Below are 13,574 nucleotides of genomic sequence, written 5' to 3'. Positions count from 1 at the left end.
AATAAAGAAATAAGAAATTTACAAATGGATATGGATAGGTTAGGTGAATGGGCCAAAATTTGGCAGATGGAGTTTAACGTGGATAAGTGTGAGCTTATCCATTTTGGTCGGAAGAATAGAAAGGCAAATTATTATCTAAATGGAGAGAAACATCAGAGAGCTTTGGTGAAGAGGGATCTTGGTGTCCTTGTGCATGATTCGCTGAAAACTAGTATGCAGGTACAGCAGGTAATAAGGAAGGCAAATGGAATTTGGTATTTATTGCTAAAGGAGTAGAGTGTAAAAGTAGGGAAGTGTTACTACAACTGTGCAAGGCATTAGTGAGACCGCACCTGGAGTATTGTAGACAGTTTTGGTCCCCTGACTCTAGGAGGGATGTAGTTGCATTGGAGGCAGTTCAGAGGAGGTTCTCTAGATTGATTCCAGAGATGAGGGATTTGTCTTATGAAGAGATGTTGAGCAGTTTACGCCTTTAGTCTCTAGAGTTTAGAAGAATGAGAGGAGATCTAATTGAGATATATAAGATGATTAAGGGGATTGACAAAGTAGACTTAGAGAGGATGTTTCCTCTTGTGGGGCAATCTAGAAAGAGAGGTTTTAGGATAAGGGTAGCAGATTTAAAACAGAGATGAGAAGAAATTACTTCTCTCAAAGGGTCGGGAGTCTGTGGAATTCCCTACCCCAGAGTGCGGTGGATGCCGGGACATTGAGTAAATTTAAGGAGGAGATAGACAGATTTTTAATCAGTAATGGGTTGAAGGTTTATGGAGAACGGGCAGGAAAGTGGAGTTGAGGCTGAGATGAGATCAACCATGACCGTATTGAATGGAGGAGCCCGCTCGAGGGGCTGAATTGTCTACTCCTAGTTCTTATGTTCTTAAGATCAATAAAGCAAATGAGTTCGGGGCTGGTGGCTAAGTGACCACAACATAAAACTGACAAAAGAGTTATCCTTAATGGTCGTCTCATTTAAGCCATAAAGATGGTATTGGACATTCAAATACCACATGGGTGCTGGTCTGACTTGCATATATAAACATTTCCACATCCAAATCTAGACCATTTCTGTCAATGTTTGTTAATAACTGGTTGTATTCATTCTATATTTTAGCCGTCTGAGTGGAGAGGATGGCAAAGAATTTGCTGGTGCAGTTGGCAAACAGTTTACTCGCCTCTGTGAAGTATTGAAAGTAAGTTGTTTTTGCCGATTAGAATTTCATCTCAAAATACATGAGAGCAATATTAGTTTCTTGTTATTTGTCCTTCATAGTAGCATTGTGGAAATTCTATTCTGTCAAATATATGTTGAAACTTTATTTGGAGAGTACCCCTCTTACTATCTTGTCAAGGTCATGATTTGCAGCCTGTGCTTTGGAGCATGACTACAAGATGTCCCTGTTTTCAGTTAATTCTTGATTAGTCTCACACTCTCCTGAGAAGAGGTGCCAGATGTCTCCTCAGAAGGGAACATTGTAGGGAGAAGAGGCACTAAACTACTTTTAATTGCTTTCTGGTGACTCAATAGGAAAGCAGCTTAGCTGGGGACGCAAAATCAATTTGTCTGAATTTCTCACTAAAATAAAAGCAAAATACTGCAGATGCTGGAAATCTGCAATAAAAACATGAAATGCTGGAAATGCTCAGCAGGTCTGGCAGCATCTGTGGACAAAGAAGCAGAGTTAATGTTTCAGGTCAGTGACCCTTCTTCAGAACCCTTCAATTTTGCTAGGGCTCCTTGATGCCACACTCTGTCAAACGCTGCCTTGATATCAAGAACAGTCTCTCTTGCCTCACTTCGAATTCAGCTCTTTTATCCATGTTTGAGGTCTGGAGCAGAGTGGCTCTGGCAGAACCCAAACTGAGCATCAGTGAGCAGTTTTTGCATAAGTGCCGCTTGATAGCAAGTCCTTGCATCAGCTTACTGATGGAGAAGAGGCTGATTGGGTGATAATTGGAAGGATTGGATTTGTCCTGCTTTTTGTGCACAGGACAGACCTGAGCAATTTCCCACATTGTCAAGTAGATGCCTATATTGTAGCTGTACTGGAACAGCTTGGCTAAGGCCGAATGACGAGTTCTTATCAGGGCCCATGGACTTTGCTGTATCCAGTGTCTTCAGCCATTTCTTGATACCACGTGGAGTGAATCAAATTGGCTGAAAACCGACATTGGCGATGGTGGAGGTCGAGAGGGATCGTCCACTCGGCACTTTTGGCTAAAGATGGTTGCCAATGCTTCAGCGTTATCTTTTTCACTGATGTACTAGTCTCCCTCATCATTGAGGATGGGGATGTTTGTGAAGTCACCTCCTTCTCTGGTTAGTTGTTCAGTTGTACATCACCATTTGCAACTAGATGTGGCAGGGCTGCAGAGCTTTGATCTTGTGCGTTGGTTGTGAGATCACTTAACTCTGTCTATCAGATGCTGCTTCCGCTGTTTAGCATGCATGTAGTCCTGTGTTGTAGTTCCAGGTTGGCACTTCATTTTTAGGTATGCCTGGTGCTGCACCTGGCATGCCCTCCTACACTCATTGAACCAGGGTTGGTCCTGCAGCTTGATAATGGTAGTGTGAGCGATATGCCAGGCCATGAGGTTACCGATTGTGGTTGAATAAAATTCTTCTGATGGCCCACAGTGCCTCATAGGTGCCAGTTTTTTGAGCTGCTAGATCTGTTCTGAATCTATCCATTTAGAACAGTGGTTGTGCCATGCAACAGCTGGAGGGTGTCCTCGGTGTGAAGGTAGCACTTCTCCACAAGGACTGTGCGGTGGCCATCCTACTGATATAGTCATGGACAGTCGCATCTGCGGCAGGTAGATTGGTGAGGACAAAGTTGTTGTTTTTTTTCCCCTCTTGTTGGTTCACTCATCACCTGCCGTCAGCCCAGTTTGGCAGATATGTCTTTCAGGACACAGCCAGCTTGGTCAGTAGTGGTGCCACCAAGGCATCCTTGGAGATGGTCTTTGAGTCTGCTCAGAATACATTCTGTGCCCTTGCTCACCTCCGTGCTTCTACCAGTGGTGTTCAACATGAAGGAGTACTGATTCATCAGCTGAGGGAGGGCAGTAGGCGGTAACCAGCAGGAGGCTTCCTTGCCTGTGTTTGACCTGATGCCATGAGACTTCATGTTTTTTTTTATTTAGAGATACAGCACTGAAACAGGCCCTTCGGCCCACCGTGTCAGTGCCGACCAAGACCACCCATTTATACTAACCCTACAGTAATCCCATATTCCCTACCACCTACTTACACTAGGGGCAATTTACAATGGCCAATTTACCTATCACCTGCAAGTCTTTGGCGGTGGGAGGAAACCGGAGCACCAGGCGAAAACCCACGCGGTCACAGGGAGAACTTACAAACTCCGCACAGGCAGTACCCAGAATTGAACCCGGGTCCCTGGAGCTGCGAGGCTGCTGTGCTAACCACTGAGCCGCCCAAGGTCCAGAATCAATGTTGAGGACTCCCAGGGCTACTCCCTCCCAACTGTATACCACTGTGCTGCCACCTCTGGTCGGTCTGGCCTGCTGGTGAGACAGGACATATCCAAGAATGATGATGGAGGAGTCTGGGATATTGGCCATAAGGCATGATTCGGTGAATATGACTGTCAGGCTTGACAAGTCTGTGGGATGGCTCTCCCAATTTTGGCACAAATCCCCAGATGTTAGTGAGGAGGACTTTGCAGTGTTGATTGGGCGGAATGTGCCTTTGTCATTTCTGGCACCGAGGTCGAGGCCAGCTGGTCCATTCTGGTTTTATTTGATTTTCCCATAGCAGTTTAAAACAACTGAGTGGCTGATTGTCTCCGAACATTAGTGAGCCAGATGGGTATTTACAATAATCCGGTAGCTTCTTCATTGTTAATGAGACTAGAGTTTTACTCCAGATTTTTATTTATTTTAATTTAAATTCCCCCAGCTGCCTTGGTGGGATTTGAACTCTCATCTTCAGGGCCTTAATCCGGGCCTCTGCATTACTAGTCCAGTAACATTATCACTGTTGCTGTTCTGTAATTCTTGAAGGAGCGATACAGCTTTTCAAAATAACATTTTTGAAATGTTTTCACAAGTAATTTCTCCCTCCCTCCCGCCACCCCAGTATTTTTTTTTTGTTCTGTCACCCTTTATTTGCAGTTGATTATAATTTGGTGTCAAATACAAAGTTAAAATGTGAGTCACTGCACCTGCTTCATTCAAAAATGGAATAGGTGAATTTTGAGGGGCAGAGTCTTGTATTCTTGTCCCCTATGCTCTGGATCTCACTTTAGCTTTGTCATACTGTTTTTCGTTATGTATCCCTACACTTTCTTCCATCCCACCACCCACCCATCCCCCACCCCCACCTTGCTGGAGACCCTTACTGATGGTATTAATGCAGTCCATAGTTCTGCATGTGTACAAGGTAATTTTTAGCCAGTTCACCAATTAATATGCCTTGCAATTCGAAGCTTTCTAGTTTGTCATGAAATTTTCCCCATTTTCTTCTCATCTAGGGTCATCTTTCAAGTTCAGATTCGGAACTTTGTAACGCAGCACTGCAGGCCTTGGGATTCTGTGTTTTTCACAGTAATATTAGTGCTGGATTGTCAGGTACAGCTCGATAGCAGTTGTCCTTGTGTATTTGCTAAAGTTTTACAATGACTTAAATAATGTAAATTTATGTACTGAACACATGAAAATAATGTCATTGTTTTTAATTGTATGGGAAACTAAACCATCCGTGACCATCTGGTCAGCTGTCTCCGCCACGGATCTCTCTTCCACTAGACTACCTGATGAAACTTCCTGTACTGGCACCCCTGACTGCGCCGCCCCCCACCTTAGCCTGAAATCCAAGTATACCACATCTACAGGTGCCCTTTATCCACATTGCTTGTTAAGTGCTCAAAGAACTCATAAATTAGTCAAACACTATTTCCCTTTCACAAAACCACATTAACTCTGCCTGATTGCATTAACTGCCCTGCTATAACCCCCCTAATATTGGATGTGAGCATTTTCCCTATGACAGATGTTAGGCTAACTGGCCTGCAGTTTCCTGCTTTCTGTCCTATGTGACTGTGACAAAGGTAAACGTTCCCTTCTCGACCTGTCTGTAGCCTTGGACACGGTTGACCACGCCATCATCCTCCAATGCCTCTTCACTGTCCAGCTGGGTGGACTGGGACTACTCTCTTCTGGTTCCATTCTTGTATATCTAATCGTAGCCAGAGAAACACTTGCAATGGCTTCTGTTCCTGCTCCCACACCATTGCCTCAAGTGTCCCCCAAGGTGACATCTGCAAGCAAGCACAGTGTTAGTTTTCACATGTACGCTGATGACACCCAGCTCTACCTTACCGCCACCTCTCTCGATTCCTCCATGGTTGCTAAGTAATCAGACTGCCTATCGGACATCCAGTACTGGATGAGCAGAAATTTCCTCCAATTAAATATCAGGAAGACTGAAGCTATTGTGTTCAGTCCCCGCTCCAAACTCTGTTCCTTGCTACCGACTCCATCCCTGTCCCTGCCAACAGTCTGAGACTAAACCGGCAATCTTGGTGTCACATTTGACCCCAAGTTAAGCTTCCAACCTCATTCGCACATCACTAAGACTGTCTGTTTCCACCTCCATAACTTTACCCCTGTCTCAGCTCATCTGCTGAACCCTCATTCATGCCCTTATTCCCTCTGGATTTGACTATTCCAGTGCACTCCTGGCTGGTCTCCCACACTCTACCCTCCCAAACTCTGCTGCCTCCGTCTTAACTTGCATCAAGTCGTATTTCCCCTATCACTACTTGACTGGTAGTCAAGCAATGTCTTGATTTTAAAATCCTTATCCTTGTTTTCCCTCCAAAGCCTCATCCCTCCCTATTTCCAATAATCTCCTCCAACCCCACAACCCTCCGAGATAGCTGTGCTCCTCCAATTCTGGCCTCTTGTGCACCCCTGACTTTAATCACTCCGCCATTGGTGGCCGCACCTTCTGTTGCCTCGCCCTAAGCTATGGGATACTTTCCCTGCACCTCTCTGCTTTCCTTCTTTTAAGACACTGCGTAAAACATACTTTGTTCAAGCTTTTGGTCATCTGCCCGAATATCTCCTTATGTAGCTCGGTGTCAAATTTTGTTTTGTAATGCTGCTGTGAAGCATCTTGGGGTGTTTTATTACATTGAAGGAACTGTATAAACAAGTTATTGTAAACTTGATGACAAGGAGCTTAACTGCATTTATTTAAATCCTCTTGTGAAATACTCAGTTCCTTGGCATGTATGATAATGTTGCAATAAGGCAGTACCTAATGCTATAATTTGCTTTTTGTTTTTCTGCCATATAAATGAATGATCTCTCTTGCCTTTTGTTTTCCCTGCAGAACCTGAAGCCAAACAGTTGATTGTGACACTCTGTGATATTGCAGTCAAATCAACTGATAAGAACACATGTACAAGAGCACTTTGGGTTATATCTAAGCAAAATTTTTGTTCAGAAGTGGTTGAGAAGGAGGTGAGTTTTCTTGCAAGTAATTGGCAAATATTGCTATGTGTTCATAACTCCTCTGCTCTGAATATTGAATGGAATTAATTTTCCCCTGACAAGTTGGGCATTTTAGATCTTTTAAATCTAACACACTACTGAGTCAGCGGCGCTTGAGATGGCTTGGCCATGTGAGCCGCATGGAAGATGGCAGGATCCCCAAAGACACATTGTACAGCGAGCTCGCCACTGGTATCAGACCCACCGGCCGTCCATGTCTCCGCTATAAAGATGTCTGCAAACGCGACATGAAATCGTGTGACATTGATCACAAGTCGTGGGAGTCAGTTGCCAGCATTCGCCAGAGCTGGCGGGCAGCCATAAAGACGGGGCTAAATTGTGGCGAGTTGAAGAGACTTAGTAGTTGGCAGGAAAAAAGACAGAGGCGCAAGGGGAGAGCCAACTGTGCAACAGCCCCGACAAACAAATTTCTCTGCAGCACCTGTGGAAGAGCCTGTCACTCCAGAATTGGCCTTTATAGCCACTCCAGGCGCTGCTTCACAAACCACTGACCACCTCCAGGCGTGTATCCATTGTCTCTCGAGATAAGGAGGCCCAAAAGAAAAGAAATCTAATAGATAATACAGTTCAAATCTCAGTGCTAAACTTAGCTTGATGCAATGCTTTCCAAGTTTCATTAATAATTTAAACCTTAATGCTGTTGGGTTCAGTTTTATGTTTAAGGAATGAACGGTTAGATATCTCAAATCCATAAAGTCTCTAACATTTTTTTCCAGGATGTAAAAGAGCTATCATGTTCAAATTAAGGAGTTGCGTTCCTTTTTGAGATTTTCGAATATTAATTTTAAAACTCCAGAAAGAGAAAAATAAATTTCCAAGGAACCGTTAAGATTAATTAGACTTTTCCAGTAGCAAGTTTAAAGAAGAGATTTAAGATATTTGCAAAAGTTTGAGTTAGTGTTTTGGAAGTTTTTTATTGTCCCCGAGTAGATGAAGGGATGCCTACAGTAATTATGCAGCTATGACGACTCCCAGCTATGGAGAGTTGGGAATTGTCATGAAAATATTCGAAGATACAGAAGCCAAAATAATGGGCACAAAGGTTAGAAACCTATTTTCCCCGTGTCCTTTTGAGATATCATTTGGTAAAAAGTAATTAATTTTTAGAAAAAGTGCAATTTGTCCAACTTGATACTTCTACATTTCTGTAAGTCTCTATTGTAGGACAACTAAGTAAAATCTTCTTCATACCATCATGTAATTTCCTCTTTCTCTCCTTCCCCAAAATGCAGCGCTGCCTATTCACACTTCTATCCTTGATTTTGTTTTTCTGCCATTGTTGTAGCAGATAAGATTATTCAAAAAAGCCCAGTGACATTGCTCCCATTGGCCAATTTGCAAAGATCTATCACTGTTTTTCCCTTAAAATTGCTTGACCTAACTGCACTGCTGCAAATGTAAAATCCTCACTGCTGTGCATTGTGTCAGCTTGGCTCAGGTGTTTGCAATCTTGTCTTTGAGTCAGAAGATTGAAGCTTCATTTTAGGACTTGAGCTCGTTGTTTAAGTTGACAATTCAGTGCAGTGTTGAGAATGTGTTGCATTGTCAGAGGTTATTGTCTTTGGTTGAGAGGTTAAACCAAGGACCTATCTGCTTGTGGAGTTGGATGTCACATGGTACAGTTCTAAGAGCAGAAAGTTCGCTTGTGTGTATGACCAATGTTTTCCTCCAATACACCAGTAGAAACGGATGAACTGGTATTTCATCTCGGTTGCTGTTTACAACTTGTGTGCAAACTGGCAGCTGCATTTATCTGCACAAGTGACTACATTTAAAAAGTAATTCAATCTGAAATGCTTTAGGACATCCTGATGGTGTACTTAACTAATATAAATGCAAGTTCTAGCACATGCACATTATGCCACCAAAAAGGAGATAAATCTCAATTCTAATATTAACGGTCATCATCGTGAATGGTCTTCTGCAGTCTAAATACTACTCATGTAACTTGTTCAGTCCTTTCCTGCTGTCTCATTTTGCATATTCAGAGTTGTATAAAAATAGATTGAGGGAGGGAACGGACTCTAGATGGTTGTTTACCAAAAGAAAGTATCTTTTGGCTTTTCACTGAGGCAAAAGTTGTAATTAAGTATATTACGCATTACCCCTGCAATGTTTTAATTTATGGCTTGAGCTTATTTTTTTTTAATTAAAGCTGGGGTTTTTTAAGCTGCTTTTTACAGTACAACTGATCAATTGGTTCAGGCCAACGTTTGTAACATAAATATAACTTCAACCTTCAGTTTGAACTGTTTATTCAATGAACATGCTTTAAAATGACGCTACAATTTTAACCCTTTTCTGTGCTTTCCTGGATTTTTTTTTTTTGTCTATATATTATGTGTTGGCGAGTGACCGAAATGCTCATGAGTTTTGCTTTGCTGTTAGGTTCAAAATATACTTGCAGCAGTGGAAACAATATTAACTAGAGATCAACAGTCAATGGTTATTGAACATGAAGCATTAAATCTTCTTATAAGGTAAGTGTGGGTCAAAGTGGAATTGTTCACAAATTTATATATTTTTTAAAAGGTAATTTAATTGCTAAGTAAGGCAGTACACTTGTGGATTCTGTAGAACTGGTGGTTTGTATTCTGTAATACTGTTTACTGTGTTACTGAATGGGAAGATTTTCACTTCTAGATTTTTTTATTTAATACTGCATTGCAAATCAACATGATCAAGAGAAGTGCCTTAATTCAGCTAGTTTACTATCTTACTTAATAACCTCTTAATGCAATGACTGACAATTTTTATTCCTTAATCTTCTCCTGGAGGACACTCTAAACAGATGCAATATTTGTCTTGCATTAAACAAAGACCTGTTATAATTTAAACAATGTGTTATGCACATTATTTTATTCAGAGAATAAGGCTGGCGAATACGGTCAGTTCTATTGAAAGATTAGGGTATTCAAGCTATTGCCATAAAGAACACAAGCTCAACCTGCACCTCCTCCCCATACATGTGTGCATACACGCACCGTTTGTAAGCCACTGACTTCTGCCTGCTTAAAATGTTGCAGGTCTGACTGGGTTGGAACAGTCGGTTCTCAGCATGGCTTCCTCTGTTTGAGAATTCCCAAGTCCATCGGTGAAAGAGGAGCATTGAGGACAGACATTTCCAACTCGCCAGGCCTGGAAAATTGCCATATAAAAATATAAGCGGCAGAGATCCAGGTGCAGCATGTGTATTTTAGCTGATGAGAACCTTCAATCTCTTCAGAAGATCGTATTTGTGGGCAAGGATATGAAAAAGTAAATCTATGGGTTGATTATATGCAGTTTCAAATAGTTGGTCTGACTGCATCAAAATCACTGCAACAACTTATATTTACATAGCACATTTATTGTAGCAAACTGTTTCAAGATGCTTAACGAGCGATAGCAATGAAAACATTTTGACACTGAGCCACAGGACAGGTGGCCAAAGAAGAAGGTTTTGAGGTGCATCTTAAAGGAGAGGTAGGGAAAAATTCCAGAGCTTGGGACCAAGAAATCTGAAAGTATACCTCCCGATGGCAGAGCGATTTAAAATTTGGGATGCGCAAAGAGCCAGAATTGGAGAAGCGCGGAGATCTCAAAGGCTTGTACGGCTGGAGGAAGTTAGAGATGGGGTGGGGTGATACCATGGAGGGGTTTGAAAACCAGGCTGATTTTTAAAATTGAGGTCAGAATGGGAGTTGCTGTCAGTCAGCAAGCATGGAGTGATGCCTGAATAAGACTTGGAACAAATTAAGTTTTGGATGACCTCAAGCTTATGTAAGCTGAAAGACCGCAGAATGGCCAGCCCAGTGATATGATCAAGTCTAGAGTTAACAAACAGAGTGTCAGGGTTTCAGTAGCAGATCAACTGGGACAGTGTCTGATATAAGGGATGTAACAGAGTGTAAGTAGTCTTGGTGATAGAGTGGATATGTAGTCTGAAGCTCATGTTCCGGGTCAAACATAGCACCAAAGTTGCGAACAGGTTGGTTTGGCTTCAGATATTTGTCCAGGTTGGGAACTGAGTTTGTGAGAGGGACCAAAGCCAGTGGCTTCAGTCTTCCCAATATTTAGTTGAAGGAAAATTCTGCTCTTCCAATATTGGATGACATACTAGCAGTGAGACAAATCAGAGACAGTGAAGGGGTCCAAAGAGGTGGTGATGAGGAAGAGCTCAGTGTCGTCAGCATACATGTGGAACCCTGATGTGTTTTTAGATTATATTGCCAAGGGTTAGTATGTAGATGAGAAATAGAAGGGGGCCAAGGATAAATCCTTGGAGAACTCAAGACGGTACAGTATAGAAGTGGGAAGAGAAGCCATTGAAGATGATTCTCTTGCAACTATTAGATTTTAAATAAGAATCAAACCCAGCAAGGGCTGTTCTACCCAGCTAGACGATGGACGAGAGGTGTTGGGGGAGGATGGTGTGGTCAGCTGACTTTGAAGGTTGTAGATCAGTTAAGGAGGATGGGAGATTGTTTATCACAGTCACAAAGAATGTCATTTGTGACTGATAAAGGCAGTTTCAGTACTGTGGGAGGGCGGAAACTTGTTCGGAGAGATTCAAACATGGAATTGCATGGATTTGGGAAGAGTCGACACATTCATGGACTTTGGAGAGGAAAAGAAAGTTAGAGATGGAGTGGTAGTTTGCATGGACAGAGGGGTCAAAATGGTTTTTTTTGACAGATTTGAAGGGGGATGGGGACACAGTATCTGAGGAGAGGGGACAGTTAACAAATTTAAAAGACAACTAACAGAGTGGCTTAATATTATGGTAGATTGTGTGGGGGAAAAAACACATGTTGATTGATTAGAAGCCAATCACTGCACTAAATTAATAGTGCTCGGATACATCCGAATAAACTTTAAACCTGATGAAAATTTTTTTATCTGTGGTGTTTCTTCAAAATATATGCTTGCCATTGGCAAAATATTAAAAGTTCAGTCACAGAAAAGGTATTAAACTTTTATATCATTGAAAATAATTGTATTTGTGTTTTCAAATTAATCAGATGTCTAAACAGCAGCAGTAAGACATAAATCAAGGATAAAGCATGTTGGTGCATGTGCAATGAGTTTAATTAGCTTCAAAAAATGAATGATGGAATCTTGCTACCAGTATAATTTTTATAGCAAAATATATTCAACCTTATGATAAATGTTCTTGTAGAGTTTTTTAAAATTAATTTTCTAAATGTTGGAAGTTTTATTTTGGAAAGATAAAGCTTGTGTATCCTGATCTCCAGCTAAGTAGGTCCATCAGGACAAAATTTTAATCTCATAGAATATTTGTAAAGTTGAAGGGTTTGTTTTATTAGGCAAAATTTGTGTCTGTAAGCACAGTGACATCTGTTTGTAAATGTGGAAAGGATTTTTGTGAATAGCAAGGCTGTTTTTCTAAATCTTTTACTTCTCCCATTTTAAGGCTGGTAGAGCAGACGCCTGTTCAGATGGGAGAAGATGCTGTTCAGTGGGCCAAGCTAATACTTCCACTTGTAGTTCATTCAGCCCCCAAAGTACGGTTACGGGCAGCTACAGCACTGGAAATGGGGCTACCGCTTCTACTTCAAAAACAGCAGGAAGTGGCAGGCATAATTGAACCCCTAATGATCTCGGTAAGTATGAGAATAAGATGGTGGCATAGTGGTAATGTAGTAACCCAGAGGCCAGGGCGAATGTCCTGGGGACATGGGTTCAGATCCCACCACGGCAGCTGGTGGAATTTAAATTCAATTAATTAATAAAAATTCAATTAATTGATCGAAATCTGGAATTGAAAATTAGTCTCAGTAATGGTGCCACGAAACTATCATTGATTGTCATAAAAACCTATGTGGTTCACTAATGTCCTTTAGGGAAGAAAATCTGCAGTCCTTACCTGGTCTGGCCTACATGTGACTCCAGACCCACAGCAATGTGGTCTCGCAAGCCGTTCATTTCAAGGGCAATTGGGGATGGGCAACAAATGTTGGTTTTCCCAGCAATGCCCACATCTCATGAAAGAATTTAAACACTTGTCATTTGTCTTTTTTTTAAATTTCAGGTTAGTGATGTACTGGAATTTCAAAACCATTTTAGTTTGCAAATTTTTCCCTTTGTGATTGCCTAATGAATTTCTGTTTTAGTTACCATGTGTCAATCCATAGCTGATAAGTGTTAAGCTGTCCTTTTGTTTTTTTCTCTCACTGTTTCAGCTGGCATGTTTTGGTATATAAGCATGATTCATTCAACTGTGGCTTAGTGATGGCCCTCTTGCCTCTGAGTCAGAAAGTTGTGGGTTCAAGTCCCACTCCTGAGGCTTGAGCACAAATAAAGGCTGGCACTCTGCCATACTGGGGAAAATGCTGCACCGTCTGAGGTGCTGTCTTTCAGATGGAGCCACAAGCTGAGCCCTTGTCTGCCCAATATTTCAAAAGAGCATGGGAGTGCTCTTGTGTCCTGCTCAATATTTATTCCTCAATTAGCATAATTTTATATATTTTTTTTAATCTGGTCATTCTCCCACTGCTGTTTAAAGAACCTTGCTGTGGACAAGTTGAATTTACTGCAAGGGATTGCATTTACTGATCAGCTGTTCTCGGCTAAACTGTGAGACTTGCCATTTGAGGAAACAAAGCTGCAGGCCTGTGCCTCTGTCTTGTCGATCAGTGAGTTGGTGCAGCAAATCCCTCTTCCCTTTTTCTTTCGTCAATGCGATAAGGATGTAGTAATGTTCCAAACTTTTATCGTTCCAGAAAATGATTCCAGATCTCCAGAAACTCTTCACCACAAAAAATGAAACTTACGTGTTGAAATTGTGGCCCCTCTTTGTGAAACTGTTGGGAAAGGTAAGATTATCTTGGGCATCGCCTCCAAATAAACGATGAAATTATGGCAAAGAGGTGTACCCATTATATTTTCAATTAATTGCCAAGTAAATTATGTAGCCAAAAGCTATAAATACTGTACTGCATGAAGTTGCTATAGAGAATATTTCTCTGTAGAAGATTAAAAGTTTAAAAAGAAAAATACTGAACCTGGAAATGCACAGCAGATCAGTT

The 13,574-nt window shown here is 41.6% G+C and overlaps 1 protein-coding gene across 7 annotated transcripts in view; it reads left to right on the top strand.

Moving 5' to 3' along the window:
• rif1 (replication timing regulatory factor 1) overlaps positions 1-13,574 on the top strand; it is a 99,824-nt gene that overhangs the window by 16,556 nt on the left and 69,694 nt on the right. For all 7 annotated transcript variants that reach the window (XM_068034922.1, XM_068034915.1, XM_068034918.1 and 4 more), the window contains 6 exons: positions 1,112-1,190; positions 4,497-4,593; positions 6,362-6,492; positions 8,932-9,023; positions 11,960-12,149; positions 13,269-13,361. In XM_068034922.1, the coding sequence (XP_067891023.1) occupies positions 1,112-1,190; positions 4,497-4,593; positions 6,362-6,492; positions 8,932-9,023; positions 11,960-12,149; positions 13,269-13,361 (682 nt within the window). The remainder of the gene's footprint in view (positions 1-1,111; positions 1,191-4,496; positions 4,594-6,361; positions 6,493-8,931; positions 9,024-11,959; positions 12,150-13,268; positions 13,362-13,574) is intronic.

The sequence above is a fragment of the Heterodontus francisci genome, chromosome 7 (assembly GCF_036365525.1).
Source record: "Heterodontus francisci isolate sHetFra1 chromosome 7, sHetFra1.hap1, whole genome shotgun sequence".
Classification (NCBI taxonomy): Eukaryota; Metazoa; Chordata; class Chondrichthyes; order Heterodontiformes; family Heterodontidae; genus Heterodontus; species Heterodontus francisci.
The sequence above is the reverse complement of the archived record's forward strand: the minus strand, read 5'-3'. Positions and strand labels throughout refer to the sequence as shown.